Source organism: Anopheles merus, chromosome 2L, assembly GCF_017562075.2.
Source record: "Anopheles merus strain MAF chromosome 2L, AmerM5.1, whole genome shotgun sequence".
NCBI classification, from domain to species: domain Eukaryota; kingdom Metazoa; phylum Arthropoda; class Insecta; order Diptera; family Culicidae; genus Anopheles; species Anopheles merus.
The window spans coordinates 52,545,057-52,560,688 of NC_054083.1; the positions used below are offsets into that span (position 1 = coordinate 52,545,057).

General features: G+C 48.5%; 1 protein-coding gene across 6 annotated transcripts in view; it reads left to right on the forward strand.

Moving 5' to 3' along the window:
* LOC121593854 (lysophospholipid acyltransferase 1) overlaps positions 1-15,561 on the forward strand; it is a 30,899-nt gene extending 15,338 nt beyond the window's left edge. For 4 of the 6 annotated variants that reach the window (XM_041916595.1, XM_041916596.1, XM_041916594.1 and 1 more), the window contains exons 3-6: positions 10,787-11,010; positions 11,075-11,414; positions 11,544-11,682; positions 11,759-15,561. In XM_041916595.1, coding sequence (XP_041772529.1) covers positions 10,787-11,010; positions 11,075-11,414; positions 11,544-11,682; positions 11,759-13,221 — 2,166 coding nt within the window. In that variant the 3' untranslated portion in view covers positions 13,222-15,561. Of the gene's footprint in view, positions 1-7,908; positions 8,269-10,786; positions 11,011-11,074; positions 11,415-11,543; positions 11,683-11,758 lie in introns of all 6 variants that reach the window. The other 2 variants (XM_041916593.1, XM_041916592.1) reach the window with 1 other exon arrangement.
* The last annotated feature ends 71 nt before the right edge of the window (positions 15,562-15,632 follow it).

A 15,632-nucleotide genomic window follows, 5' to 3' on the forward strand; every position in this document is an offset into this window, starting at 1 on the left:
ACCGCACCAAGAAAGCAAATTCCAGGGAAAACCAACATTTTCCCGGCTCACGGCAACGGTGTGCTCTGCTTGTACGGGGTGAGCAGCTTGTTATTTCTTTCCCCGCTTTCCACTCATCAGCTCCGAGCTCCATGCGAAGCTCTTTCGAGACACACACACACACCCAGTGCAAGAACCTGCTGATGGAAATTGGAAATGGTCTGCCATGTGGCTGCTGATGACTCCGGATTTGGGAGGGGGAGGGGGAACGGGGAAAAGAGAGCCCGTAGGGTTGTTCGCGCTGACTACATTATCCTTTTGCCTTTGCCAAAACTCTCTACGCTCATCCTAGAAGGTGTGGCGGCGGCGAGAAGGACGCGTGCGTGAAGAAAATTCAAATGAAACTTCCATCCTTCTCTTCCTCTCTCTCTCTCTTTGTCCCTCTCTCAACGCCTTGGTGAGACACACTGTCCACTGACGAGCTTTCTTTTAGCCCCACGGCTCCTTTGCCGGCCCGGCAGCGCCAGCAGTTATCACATTGAACGGAGGAAGTTTTGTGACTCTCTTTCCCTCCCCTATCCCTCTCTCTCTCTCTGGGGAGACTGTTGCCCTCGCAAACTGTTGAATGGTAGACGAATGGTCTGTTACGCGAAATTATGCGAATCATACAGAGAGCGTGTTTGATGGCTGGGCAAACGGCTGTGGAATCGCATGGTTAAGAAGAAGTCCGCCCAGAAGTACTTGCGCCATGGATGTTGAGGGATGGGAGCAACTAATAATGCTCGCCTTGCGGTTTAATTTCCGAGGGGGTTTCAAATGATGACGAGAATCAGTTTATACATCATCTAATAGCTTTTTCAAATATTCCAATGTTAGTTTTGCTAGCGCAAAGTATGGTTTCAAGTAAAATAATCTTCATCAAAAAGTGATTTTCTAATGTATCTGTTGATGTCTAAAAAATTCTTTAAGGTCAAAGTTTGCCACCTAAAAAGGTCCAGGTCTCAAACACCAATCGAAAAGCTCGAGTTAATCCACCATCACCACCACCATCTAACAATGCAAACTCGGCGTGATCCTCGTCTGAAACGTATTGCACAACACAGCACCAATATGTTACTGTTCTTTTGGTCCCGAATCCTTCTTTCCCTTCCTTCCTTTTGATGCTAATAAGAGGTCACGAACGCACAAGAACGCCTTTAACCCCCTTCGATGCGCTAGCACGCCCTGTCCTGTCCAGGCTCGAGGAGCAGCTAATGAATTTTCCTCCATCTCAACCCTTCCACCTCCTCCTCCTCCTCCTCCTCCTCCTCCTCCTCCTCCTCCTCCTCCTCCTCCTCCTCCTCCTCCTCCTCCTCCTTCTTCTGGGGGAACTGAAAGATACACGCAAAAAAAAGGACTCGATGAATAGTAATTTGGTTCGATGTGAAAGCAACATGTCATTACTTTTTTGACACCGCCAAACGTCCGGAGGGCCAATGTTGGGGCCAACGCACAATGGGCCAACGCACAAACACCACAGATCAGAGATGAAAGCTGAACTCGAACATAAGGATCACCGCTCTCGGTGGCAGACGGTGCGTTTTCTAAGAGAAGAACCAACTTCACCATGTTCTGGCCTGCGCTGTCCCGCTCCATTCGCAACTTAATTATCATTCGGTGCGCTTTGCGATTCGGACGAACTTTTACGACCTTATGGCACGCAACCACACCACCAGTTCCGTGGGGGGTGGGGGGGGGGGAGAGGTTGATTGTGAATGTTAATTCGAAAAGTGGCATCTAAATATTGCCCATTTGCTGCTTCTGCTGGGCGGGCGTGCGGAAGCGGCAACAAGAGAGCGTAGATAAATTAACGCACCCGAAATTGATCCCAGTGGACCGTTATGGAGTAGTAGATAGAGTGTAGTGTGGACACAGGCACACACGCACATTCGTAAATGGGACAAAAGGAGTTGACCCCGCACACACACACACACCCAATAACAACACCTGTTGCATACTTTATCGCTTGAATGCGTTTAGTCTTGCGCCATAGAAGTTGTTTGTTTTTTGCGTTCGGTTTAAACTATGCTTACTCTCCTCTCTCCCATGAAGCAGCAGCAGCAGCAGCAGCAATGGTATGAAACATTAATTGGTCGTGGAAAATGGGGCTCCGTGGTAAATAACAAAGTCGTTCAAATGATATGATATGTCGTTACATTTATATGCTTGGCTCGACTTTGTGTGTGTGGCTTTATTTATCATTTCAAATACATTTTTATTTGCTCAACAGACGACGACGACGACGACCACACTGTGTCTGAGTCTCTGAGGAAGGGTAGAATAAAGCCATCCAATGATTTTAACTGCATTTTTTGACCGTCATTTGCTGGCGCACATATTGAGGGGGTGGGTGGGTGTCCTTTTGGCCGCGGCGCACCATCACCATCAAAACCATTGTCAACCATTGCGAGAGTTGACTTTTATGATGACTTTTTGTGGGTTATTGCAAGTTCTGGACCCTTTTTTTTTTTGCACTGCCACAAGAACCTCTCGCCCTGTTGTTTGGTGTTTGTTTACAGAATTCCCATTCCCATCCTCTGTAATGCAGTGGGAAAAGCGTGCTGCTATTGTGGTGGCGTCACAAGAAAGCGAACATGACCAGCTGCTGCCAGTCTTGCCTTTCGATGGCGACGCTTTCCACGATGGCCCGCCATTTTGGCACCCGAATCCTACTCCCAAGGGACACCAACGCAACAGATAGACAACGACGACGATGGCGACGATGGTGACGGCGTAGTAGTAGTAGTACTACTGCTACAATACTCTACCCTCTGCGAAGAAACACAGCAAATGGGGAAGGATATAATGTCCTTCCCTACACCTTACCGCTGCCCACCCAAACGCATTCCTTGCGTACTGTGTGTGTGTGTGTGTGTGTGTGTGTGTGTGTGTGTGTGTGTGGGCGCGTGGGTGTGGTGTAGGCGGGCGTCACAATTCCATTTCGTTTCGTCTTTCCCGTGGTGGTCGGTCGGGTGCTCCGTGAAATTGGCGAATTTCGGAACGAGCTACGATTAGATTAACAAAAGCAATTAAGATCTAAGGCTTGCCCGAGTTCCCGCCACACACACAAAAACACACAAGCAGCAATTGGACACGCTCGATATCGCATAACGCACATGATACAAGGGGGAAAAAAGCAACCACACAGTCGATTTTCCCATTTTTCCGTTTATTGTTTATTGTGTTTGTGTTCGGTAGGTTTTGGTCCGTCGACCCGTTTATAGCACAAAAATGCGGTTTCGGTTAGTTTTGCAATTATATATTGGCGACGGGGTTTCATATGGGGAGACCACACTCCATATTAGTGATGGGAGAAATGAAGATTTCGTCGGAATCGATTCCAGCTAGCTCCGAAGTTTTCGGAAATCGATTGCGGATAGTAGGTCCGGAATCAGTTTTCGGAGTCGATACCGTAATCGTCTCCGGAATTGGTTCCGAAATCGGGTTCGGAATTGGCTCCGGAATCGGCACCGGAATCGGCTCCGGAATTGGCTCCGGAAATCGATTCCGGATAGTAGGTCCGGAATCAGTTTTCGGAATCGATTCCGGAATCGGCTTCGGAATTGGTTCCGGAATCGGGTTCGGAATTGGCTCCGGAATCGGCACCGGAATCGGCACCGGAATCGGCACCGGAATTGGCACCGGAATTGGCTCCGGAATGTGAATCGGCTTTGGAATCGGAATCGGCTCCGTAATCGGAATCGGCTCCGGAATCAGAATCAGCTCCGCAAGCAGAATCAGCTCCGGAATCGGTTCCGGAATTGGCTCCGGAATCAAAATCGGCTCCGACATCGGAATTGACTCCGAAATCAGAATTGGCTTCGACACGGAGTCGGTTTTGGCATCTTCATAGGAATAGGTGTTTGGGTCCTGTGATGCTACGTGTTGATAGCGGCAAAGAATAAAAAAATACTTGTAAATGATCTATTCACATGGAGGTTCCCGTACTTATTTCGCTTCCCACACTTCTTATTTCAATTCAAAAACTAATTCCCATTCGGGAGCTAATTCCATTTCTGGAGTCAAGCCTGATTCCGGTACCGGAGCAAATTATGACCCTGAATCGGACTCTAGAATCGGCTCCGAATTCAACTCCGGAACCAACTTCGGAATCGGAATCGATTCCAGCATCGGAATCGGCTGCGGAATTGATTAAAAACACGGAATCGGACTCGGGTAGGTCCGATTCTGAGCTCTCACCACTACTCCACATACTCCAACCACCACACAACGGTGACGACGACCACAACGACGACGACGACGGGTCTTAAATTCAATTCGCTGCTTTTTGTGTGTACTGTATTTGGGTGGATGTACTTCGGCACACACACACACACACACAATAGAACACAGGGAAAATTGATATGACGCCGTCGAGGAAAATCGATTGCCGCCCTTTTGTGTTTCGCAAATTGTTTCGCGTGAAATTATTTATCATTATTGTTATTCAATGTGTCTCCCTCGGTAAGTTGCACTGCACGCTGCTGCTCCTGCTGTTGTTGTTGTTGTTGTGCTGTTGTGCCTTTCTCTCACTCTCTCCCTCGCTCCTTCTCTTGGTGTGCAAAGAGAGGGTTGTGTGGTGGGCGCGTTCTATTTTTAAGTATGTCGAGCTTTTTTTCGCCCCGAAAGGAATGGCCTAATTTTCGTCCGTTTAAGCTTTTAAGGTCCTCCCGTCCTGCTGTGTTGCAGGGCAATAGCGGGGATAGTAGCATTCTTACTAAAAAGGATAGTTCAAAGCGGGGATGCATTTTCTAATGCTCCCTACTCTATCCTAAGTCAACCTTTTGGAAAATTTGGATTAAAACGAACTCAAAAGAACGCTTCAAACATTGTAATGGTGCCGTGACCAGGAGCATTCTGCTTATTTTTCTAAAAGCTTTTCCATGTACTTTTTTCCTTTGAGTAAACAACCGAGAATAAAAGTGTGTTCTCTCCTTGAAAAATAACAATATAATGTGAATCCGACACCCACACGTCGGCGTATTGCATGGTTTTTTTTTTTTTATTTTCATTCTGTTCGTTCTTTGTGCGGTATAAATTTCAGCTTCTCTCCAATAAACGACCGCTAGGCCTGGGCCATAATTCATACCCAATCGGCACACACACACACATCCACTCGATCGACAGGCCATGGAATCGTCACGCGCGCATCACCCACTCGGTCACCACCCCTATCCCTCCCACCCCCTCCATTTTCACCCCAATAATAATGCAGGCCAGCTTAACCTTTCCATCGGAAAGTTGATCCGCATTCGACATTTTTATTTTGCAGCGATTGGAGCGAGAGTTGGATGGAGGTGTGCAGGAGCAGGAGCTTTTCCAATTCATATTGAACTGCTTCGCTTCGATTGCATGATTTCGAAGACCTCTCCAAAAAAAAAAAAGGAAAGGGAAAGGGTCAAACCCACCGCCACGACGGTGGACCCTTTTGTAACGCTTCCATGGTGGAAAAGGAGGAAAAGAGGTTCACAACACCCCAAACCAGCGTGCATGTGCGTGCTCCGGTATTTTTTGGCTTTGATATGCAGTATTTCCACATCATTTTAATGATGGAGGGAGGAGAGCAGCAAACAGCACCACCACCAACAAGGACCGCTTGGTCCAATGGCGCTTAAAAATGCAATACATATTTCGAGTGGCGTTTATCGTCGCCTTGCCGATGGGAGGGAAGTAGGAAGGACGATGGTGGCCCCAACGCAAGCATATTTGGATGTGGCGGCGAGATTTATGTCGATACCGAATCCTGAAATGGATGGGGTGATGATGTTAGCTGCACCACCTGTCTAGTGTCTATTTTTTTTCAACCTGTCTCAAATTTCAACCGCCTGCAGAGAGAGAGAGAGAGAGAGAGAGAGAGAGAGAGAGAGAGAGAGAGCAGAGAGAAGACCTTGGTGCGGAAAGATATTAAAATAATATGCCATCAACCAGAACCTTCATTTCGTTCGCGGGTCATTTGCTGCGCACTGGCTCAAACACCAAAACTCACTAAATGGATATTTAATTACAAAAACCAAGCGCGGTTGAATAACGTTTTTCCCGTAGTAGTTTTCGCTGATTTTGTCGCTCATATTGTTGAACGTGATGAATTGTTTGCAACGAAGCGCAAAAACACAAACAATTCGCAAGAGGTGGGGATGAAAAACGGCTGATCTGACTGCTGATACGAGCACTGATAGAGTGAACGAGAAAGAGAGAGATAGAGATTTCGCTGTCATATGAATCTTGTATTTTATGAAGCATTCGAAAGGTTGCGTCTTTGTGTGTGCTCTATCTTCGGATCGTATTTCCGGCTCTCCAGAGTTTGGCAAACAAAATTCCCCCAACTCATGGGGGGCAAGAAAAAATTATCCCCTTCTCCTTCCACCCCATTTCATGCTGTTTGTTTAACTTTCATCGATACGGATCTTCCTGTTGCTGCTGATTTTGTGTTCTTGTGCCATGTAATAGTTGGGTGTCGATTACGCAAACGAGCGTCTTTCCAATCCTCTTGTTCCAGTTTTTCCCGGCTGATCTCCACTCGACCGACCGAACGACCGGCAGCTAATCCGGTCCCTCTTTGGGGGTAGGGAACAACTCTTCTTGGGATTTTGGTTTGTTATTTTGCAACCAAACTGTGCGCATTTACTGAGCGCGCGCTCTCCAATGCTTCTCTTCCTCCATAAATGTCATATAAATCACAACGAACCAAAACAACAGTGACGGGCTTGCTGCCCTCTTGCTTTGTGCTCTAGTGATGGGAAAGGGTGGCAGTAATCCGGAGTCGATTGCGATCCTAATTCAAAAAAGTGGAACCGAATTTGGAGGATTTTTCGGAGTCATCCGGAATCGTCGTTGTCCAGAGTCGGCCGGAGTTGTCTGGAGTAATCTATAGTCAGAGTCGTCTGGAGTTGTCTAGAGTCGTGCCGACTCGGGACTCCGAGCTACTCCAACTTCGCCCGACTCCAGCCGGCTCTGGACGACTGCGACTCCAGACGACTTTGACTCCACACGACTCGGGATGATTCCAGACGACTTCAACTCTGAGAAAAACTAGTGGTTATCTGCGTGGAATCATCCGGAATAGTCGTTTGGAATCATCCAGTATTGTCTGGAATCGTCCAGAGTTGTTGTGTGTCGGCTTCCGGGCGTTTCTTACTCCGGACGACTTCAACTCTAAAAGAACTAGTGGTTATCTGGGCGTAGTCATCCAGTAGAGCTACTCCAACACCGCCCGACTTCAGCCGACTTTCGACAACTGCGACTCCGGACGACTTCAACTCTGAGAAAAACTAGTGGTTATCTGCGTAGGGTCATCCGGAATAATCGTTTGGAATCATCCAGTATTGTCTGGAATCGTCAAGAGTTGTTGTGTGTCGGCTTCCGGGCAATTCTTACTCAGGGGGACTCCAACTCTGGAAAGAACTAGTGGTTATCTGGGTGTAGTCATCCGGAATCGTTGTCCAGAGTCGTCCAAAGTCGTCCAGAGTCGGCCGGAGTTGTCTGGAGTAGTCCCTAGTCAGAGTCGTCCCGAGTCGGCGTTTAAGCTACTCCAACTTCGACCGACTTCAGCCGACTTTGGGCGACTCCAACTCTAGACGATTTCGACTCTGGGTTGGGACTCTGGGGACTCTGGGTGGTTATCTGGGCAGAACCATCCGGAGTCGTCGTCTGGTATCGTCCAGAATGGTCTGGAATCTTCGGGGACTCCGGTCGACTCCGGGCAACTCCAGGCAACTCCAATTTCACACGGAACTAGTGGTTCCATTTTTCCCGGAATTGGAATCGGACTAACATTAGCCGAAGTCGAGTCAGAGTCCTGGGTCCGGATCACACCACTACTTTGAGCGCTTCTTCTGTAACTAAAAACCTCCTACATTCTTTAACCCGTGTCCTCTCCCCCACACTCAACAGCTCATCGATCATGGTGGGAAAGTTCGCCCGTTAAAGTCCGCCCCCAACGGTGGTGGCGGTGTTGGCGGAACCCGAATTCCACCCAACAAGTTTATAGTGTGTAGTGTAAATTCTTTGCAAATAAAGTTGAACAGATCAAGTGCCTTGTGAGCTGCTGTGAGCTGCTGTGTGTGTGTGTCACATATTCCGTCATCATCGTTGTTCCCCTCGTAAGCTCCCCCCCCCCCTCCTACTCCCAGAAGGAGGTCGTTAGATGTGATGGAACGGTTGGATGCCCAGAACGCCACCGGTGGTGGCGAAGGTGACCTGCTCCACGAACGGATACGAGGCTATCTCGTCGAGATTGGGGCAATAAAATATGTAAGTTTAAACACAGCGGCGTAATTAAAGGATACGTTGGTGAGGGCTCCCGGTGTGTGTCGTTGAGACTGAAGTTAGTTCAGTGATTTTCGATCGTTAATTTAAGTATAATTTTATGCTAAAAAAAGGAACACATTTTGCAACAATTAAACTCAGCAACTAAAACTCACTTCCGAAAACAACTCTCGCAAATCGTAAACTGGCTCAAGGTGTTGTGTGCGTCTGCTGGCATGTCGCTGCTGGCGGTAAGCGCTTAACCTTCCACCTCCCCCCCCCCCCCCCCTCTCATGTTCGCCATGCGCCAATGCACTTTCTGCTAGTGCACGGCAAGCAAAACCCGCTTTTTTTTTTGTACAAACACGTGCTTAGCTTCACTACTTATGCGCTCACCGAACCATGTCTCTCCAAGGTCTCACGCCCCAGGTCCAGTCACCACCATCGTTAGAGCTCTTCTAGCACGTTGGAAAACTCTGCTCTGTTTTATGTCCCATAGAGAAAGAGAGAGAGATAGAGGAAGAGAGAAAAAAATTAGCCCTTAAGTTTACCAGCTGTGCATATGTGAATGCGCGGCAAATATAGACAAAACGACCACCCCACATCTTGTGCAGCAGCTTAACCCGCCCCCCTGCGCGCATGTTGGTTGGTGGCGGTGGCTCTATCGTTTAAGTGTGATGCGCTTAAACCCGTTTTTTTTCTACACAACCCCATCCGTACCGAGCTTCTCGCATGGTGGTTCATGGTCAAGGTCGATCCAAGCGCGGTGAGGAGAGAAATCTAACCCACTAAGCACCACTCCGGCGTCGGGTGTATCGGGCGACCACGACCACACGAGCACGTAATGGGGCTGGATTTGCGCAACACACACTCTTTGCGCTTTCGAGATGAGCTCACTGTTTTGGAACAAATGAGAAATGGTTGACATTGGCCGTTTGTTTGTTTGTTTGTTTGTTTTCAACTTATAATTGATGTGTTAATGCTTGTTATTATGTGAAAGAAATTGGTTTTTAATTACAGCTGATGTCTCTTTAATTCAGTACGATATCGATCTTTTAATCTTCTAAGTCTTCATTTGGAGTCTTCAGTTGGAAAGGACTTCACTTTATTTTCCACACAAAGAGGAGTTCCCAAAGCATTCGAAACTTTTGCTTCAACCCATCGTTGGCAATCGCTTGAAAGTTCCTATTCTACTAATGCCCTCGCTTCCCTTCTTTGCGTATTGACCTAATTATTTAAACACAACAGTAAAAAGAAGCGACCAATGCCGAATGAGCATGATTGTGTTTGGGCTCTACGTTAAATCCTTGACCCCGATCCGATCGATGGGGGTGCCCGCCCGTATCCAAGCCCAAGTATCCGGTCTTTCCGGATTTTCCTGGATTCGAATTTTGTTTACATTCGGTGCCAAGCACCTTCTCCTCACCTAAACGTTTGTGGTGTGCCACACAGCTGGATGGTTGCACGAGGTTTTTTTTTGTACTAAAATCTCCTTTGCGCCCTATTGGTGCCAAAATGGGGGCCGGAAGCAAAAGGTGGTGGTGTACCACATTGTGAACGATATTTAAACGTACACACACATACAATGCCGGTGCTGTGGCGTTGTTTAATTTAAATTTGTGTCGAAATATGGGTCATGTAAGAAATGGTGGTCCCACCTTCCCACCTTTCAGACGTGCACACACACACACATGAAGCCGTAATGAAGGAGAGTTTCTTGGCCTGCAAAAGGAACGGGATTCATGAAACATGCAGACGGAGCTGAAATGGGGATATCATCAGTCCTGATAAACCATAATTCCGCCACTTCAATTGGCTTAACCTTACAATTGGATTATATTTACTTGTCTTTCACTCTCTCGCTCTCTCTCTCACTCGTGTCTGAAAACGCTTAATAGATGGCATCATCATCATCTTGTCGCCGTTCCCTACTGGTCCCGCATCCCGCAGGGCTTTGGCACAATCGCAGCATTATCATACGCGCGAGCCAACAGTTCACGCGGATTATCATGCGCTTTCCGTGATTGAGTGCTGGCTGGGCCTCTGCCGGGAAATCGCGCGCGAACTCGTTGAACTTGTCCCGTGTGTGTTGCCCCACGATAATCAACGTGCATGATGGCGAGACCGAGTGTGTGATGGTTTGTTTGTCTGCCCCGTTGCCCCTTTGCTTTATTATTAACTGGTACTGATAGCATCGTTGCAGGAGAGATTGTGAGCGAAATTGATAAGTGACCCGCTTCTTTTGTTGTTACTGTGCCTTCAGTTATGTTGTGGGTCAAGTGGAATTTGCACTCAACTCAGCTCAATCTCTGCGCAGATAATACGGAGGGGGCTTGATTTGTGTGTTTATAGGTTCTTTTCTATAATATTGATGCTTGATGACGAAATGGCGAAATGGCGATGCACAACCGCTGCCTTTTGCAGTGCGCAGTTGCATACTTGTAGGCGCATTTGTTTGCGTTACATAACTTAAGGCGTTTTTTAAGCTTATCCTTTCCCAATTTCTGTTTCCTATCGATTGCAGGTAAACTTTCTCATCACACAGTTCCTGGCGCTGCTGCTGGCGTCAGCGTTCCGCTCCTACCTGCACCCGTCCAAGGTGTCGGCCAGCACGCGGCACGCGATCGGGCTGGTGATCGGTCTGTTCTTCGGTTACTTCTGCTTCGGCCAGCAGGCGATCCACATCGCCGGCCTGCCCGCCGTCTGCTATGTCGTCATCCGCACACAGAACCCCCAAATTGTCCAACGGTAAGGAACATAACGTTCCAGAATAGCACACAAAACTAACTGCTTGCTTGCCCTTGCTGCACAGGCTCGTCATGGTCGTGGCACTGTTCTATCTGTCCTGCATCCATCTGCACCGGCAGTACTACGATTATGGGTCGTACTCGCTCGACATTACCGGTCCGCTGATGATCATCACGCAGAAGGTGACCAGCCTGGCGTTCAGCATTCACGATGGTTTCACGCGCGAGATGAAGGATCTGACCCAGAGCCAGCAGCAGCACGCGATCCGGAAGCTGCCCTCGCCGCTCGAGTTTTTCTCCTACACGCTCCACTTCCAGGGGCTGATGGCGGGCCCGCTGGTGTTTTACAAGGACTACATCGACTTTATCGAGGGCTGCCACATCATCAAGCACACGTCGGCGAGTGTAAGTAGCGAGCGGGCAAGTTGGAAAAGTGCCTTGGCGTTGGCTTACTCTCTCTCTCTCTCTCTCTCTCTCTCTCTCTCTCTCTCTCTCTCTCTCTCTCTCTCTCTCTTTTGGTTCTTTACCCCACAGGCAAAGTACGACATCGAGAAGAAGATCGTACACGAACCATCGCCGGTGAAAGCGGTCGTAAAGAAGGTGATTGCCAGCCTGGTGTGTGCGCTGATCTTTGTGAAGTTTGCCACCATATATCCTATCAAAACAATGAAAGGTCAGTGCTCCCTTCCCCACCCCCACCCCTCGATCATCTCCAATCATGCCCACTAACATTGCTGTATCCTTCACAGATGACGGCTTTATCGCGAGTACGGGCTTCCTCTACTCCCTGTGGTACATGATGATGGCCACGACGGCGGTCCGCTTCAAGTACTACTTCGCCTGGCTGATGGCGGACGCGATCTGCAACAACTCCGGCCTCGGCTTCAACGGGTACGACGAGCGGGACGGCGTGACGCCCCGCTGGGACATGCTGTCCAACATCCAGGTGCTGGAGTTCGAGTTCGGCACCAACTTCCGCAACTGCATCAACGCGTGGAACGCCGGCACCAACCGCTGGCTGCGCATGGTCGTGTTCGAGCGGGTGCCGAAGCGCTACGGCACCGTGCTCACCTTCAGCCTGAGCGCCCTCTGGCACGGGTTCTATCCCGGCTACTACATGACGTTCGCGACCGGTGCGCTGATCGTGATGGCGGCCCGCATCGCCCGCAAACTGTTCCGCCCCGCGTTCCAGGGCACGGCCGGCTCGCGCACCCTGTACGACGTGCTGACCTGTCTGGTGACGCGCGTCTTCATGGGCTACGCCACCTTCCCGTTCGTGCTGCTCGAGTTTAAGGCTAGTCTTCGTATGTACCTGAATGTGTTTATGTGCCTTCATCTAGTCGCTCTGATCACTGTGTTTATTTTATCGCAATACGTACCACGGGGAGAGGGCAGTCGGGCGGCGGCCGGGGCCCGTTCGCGCTCCAAGCTGAAAGCCGACACGGAGGATGCGGCGGCGGCGACCGGCAGCGGTCGGAAGGATACCGAAACCCTTATGAAACAGGCTGGCACTGCCGTGGCGGCCGTGGTAGACACGGAACCTGCTGGTAGCAATGGCAGTGCGGCGGGGATCCGATATCGTGGTGCCGAAAATGGGCGTCGCAGTGACGTCGACTCCCAGCACCAGATCGTAAAGGATGTGGTGGACCCGTTCTGTCTGACCACCACCACCACCACCACCAGCATGATGATGACGATGAATGGCAACCACCATCACAAAAAGACTGACGATTTCCTGTCCCAAGAGGATAACAACAACAGTGCCACCATTAATACCACCTCCACCACCAACCACACCTCTGCCGCAGCCGCCACCACCAAGAGCGGCCCGAAGCTGGCGTGCGAGCGTATCAAGGAGAAGCTCGAGCAGGAGACGCGCAACATCGAAGACTTTATCGACAAGACGGTGACGGGCTTCGTCGAGCTGAAGGACGACCTGATGCGCATGCCGGACGAAACGCACGGCGGCCTGTACATTCCGCGCAAAGCGCCGCTCGTCGGTGCCGCCGCCGCCGCCCTGAACGGCAATGGCAATGTGGTGGACGGCAACAGCAACAGCACCACGGCCACCGGCACCACCATTACCGGGGCCACCGCCGGTGTAGGCAGTAGTAGCAACGCGTTCCTTAAGAAGGAAATCGACGCGTTGAATGCAGCCGTCCAGCAGGCGAACGTATTGCCGGCCGTACTAAGCAACGGGCATGCCAAGTAAGCGGAAGAAGTGCGGACCGAGCACTGTTTGTCTCTTTTGGTGGTGTGTCTCGGGTGTGTGTGCAACAAAAATCAGCAGCCAAATATTTTCTTCCATTGTTTTATGGTTTTTAAAACACCGATTATCCGGATGTCGTGGCGTCGAGTTCCTACGAGTGTGTGTGTGGGTGGTGCTTGTGTGTCATCCTCTTTTCAGCTTCCATTGGATTTGTGTTTCCTGTGGTTGGAATCATGAATTCTGTGTCGTCTGTTGGAACCACCACAACGCGCACACGCACACGCACCAACTACTGGTTGGTGAAATTTAAGTCTCTTCCTGCTTCAACATTGTTGGTACAACTCTTCTTCCCGATCGATCCGCACAAACAGAGCCCGATCCTTATGGCATCGCAATTTGCGCAAAGACGACGCAGCGCGAAGCGCACAAACTATTCTACTATCAGGTGCGCACAACAGACACACACACAGTCACTGTCACAGTCACGCTATACCTATACAAGATTGAAACGTGTGTCGGGCCAAGCAAAGGATATATTTTGTAGCAGCAAGAGAAAGGATCCCCATTATTCTATATATACATACATATATATATTAATATTTCTAATATGTTTAACAAACGTACACATGCGTGTGTGTGTGTGTGTGCGAGTGTATCGATGCAACAAACAAAAAACGCTGTAACAATTCCACACTCTTCCATGGCACTGGCAAGGAATAATAATATTAATATTCATAATAATATAGTTCAGTTGCTTCCAGGCTTCGTCAGAGGTGCCCAACACCCCACCCCACCCCACCACCCCACCACCACCCATCAACCCACCAAGAGCAAAAGAAATGTCGTAGAAGACAGCCAATTTTTTTAAAAAAATTACTGAAATTAAAATGTATTTTCTATACCATCTTCACATCCTTCACACGACCTGTGTGTGTGTGTGTACTTTAGATTCAAATTTGGTGTGTCCTTTCCATATCAGCAAAAACATAAAAATAATGTAAAAGTAACGTAACTTCCCGACACCAACCCAACCCACCCGCTCCCACCCTTCTTCCCCCCACGAGCGATGCTTCCAACGATAAAAGTATCGTTTCGATTTGCGTTCGGGTTTTGTAAATGAAAAGAGAATTTATTTCTTTTAAATCGATGGAATTTGTTTTTGGATGTAATTTTTTTACGACTAGAGTAGTTAATGCGTTAAGTCACTTTGTTTTCAGTGTGTGTGTGTGTGTCTGTGTGTGCGCGCGCCATAACCCCCCTTCCTCGTCTCTTTCCCTTTCTCACACACTGCGCACAAGAGTTTTATGTTGTTTTATCGTTTTATTTTCCCTTTGATTGCGATTTGTTACTACTTTTTACAGCATTGAAAGAGGGAAAGAGAGAGAGAGAAAGAGGAGGAAAGGCAGATTTATTATATATTATTTAAAAAAAACGCGGATATATGAAATATTAGATAGGAGCTAATTGATGATGTACTGATAAAATGATGAACTTGAACGGGATACAAACAAGCAGGGCACAGGGCAGAGGTGGTAAGGAGAGAAGCGCGACCACAGAGCTCTTGCACATTTGACCAGTGTAACTATTGATAAGAAAATTGATTGATAAGAAGAAGAAAATAATGGAAAAGAAGCATTGTTACTTTATGCGTGCATCAAAAAAACACACCCCGTTGTTGCGGGGGGGGGGGGGGGAACAGTGAATTGCGATGTGGGGGGGGGGGAGGAGACAAGACAAAAAACACGCACACCGTCGGTCCCACACAATGCCGTGGCGGAGGAGTTTTTTGTACATAAATAGTCCGTGCTGCTAGCAACAAGAAGAAGAAGAAGAAGAAGAAAACCTACTAGGAAGTAGAGAAATTTTGCGCACAAAGAGTTTATCCTCTAAGCTGTAAAGTGAAACAAGAGTAACTAGCGAAACGACGTGAAGAAAGGGGACGAAAAAAAAATACACAAAATATATTACCAATAGTTAAGGTACAACAACTTAAAACGTAAGACAAAACCAACAAAAAAAAAACAAACAAACAAACTACTCATGTAAAGCAGAACCTAAAAGAGAGAGGAGGTAAGAAGCAAAAGCAACAAAAACAAACACTAACTCACGTAAAACTACCAATCAAATGCGCCCGCGCATCCGCAGCGCCATCGTACGCGCAAAGGGTGCGTGCGTCCCTCATAACAAAACAATACGCAAACAAAACTCGCTCGCACACGTGGTGCGTGCGCTCTTGTGTGTTGTGTGTAGTCAGGGCGGTAGTTGAATCGATAAGAATAAAAACAAAAAAACACTCTTTTTGTAGTAAATCATTACAAAATAAATACAAAATCGAAATCCCGATTGTATTGTGCGCGCGCGCGGCGGTGGTCGCGGTGTGTATATTTGTGCAGATACGCATCCAAAAGTCATCC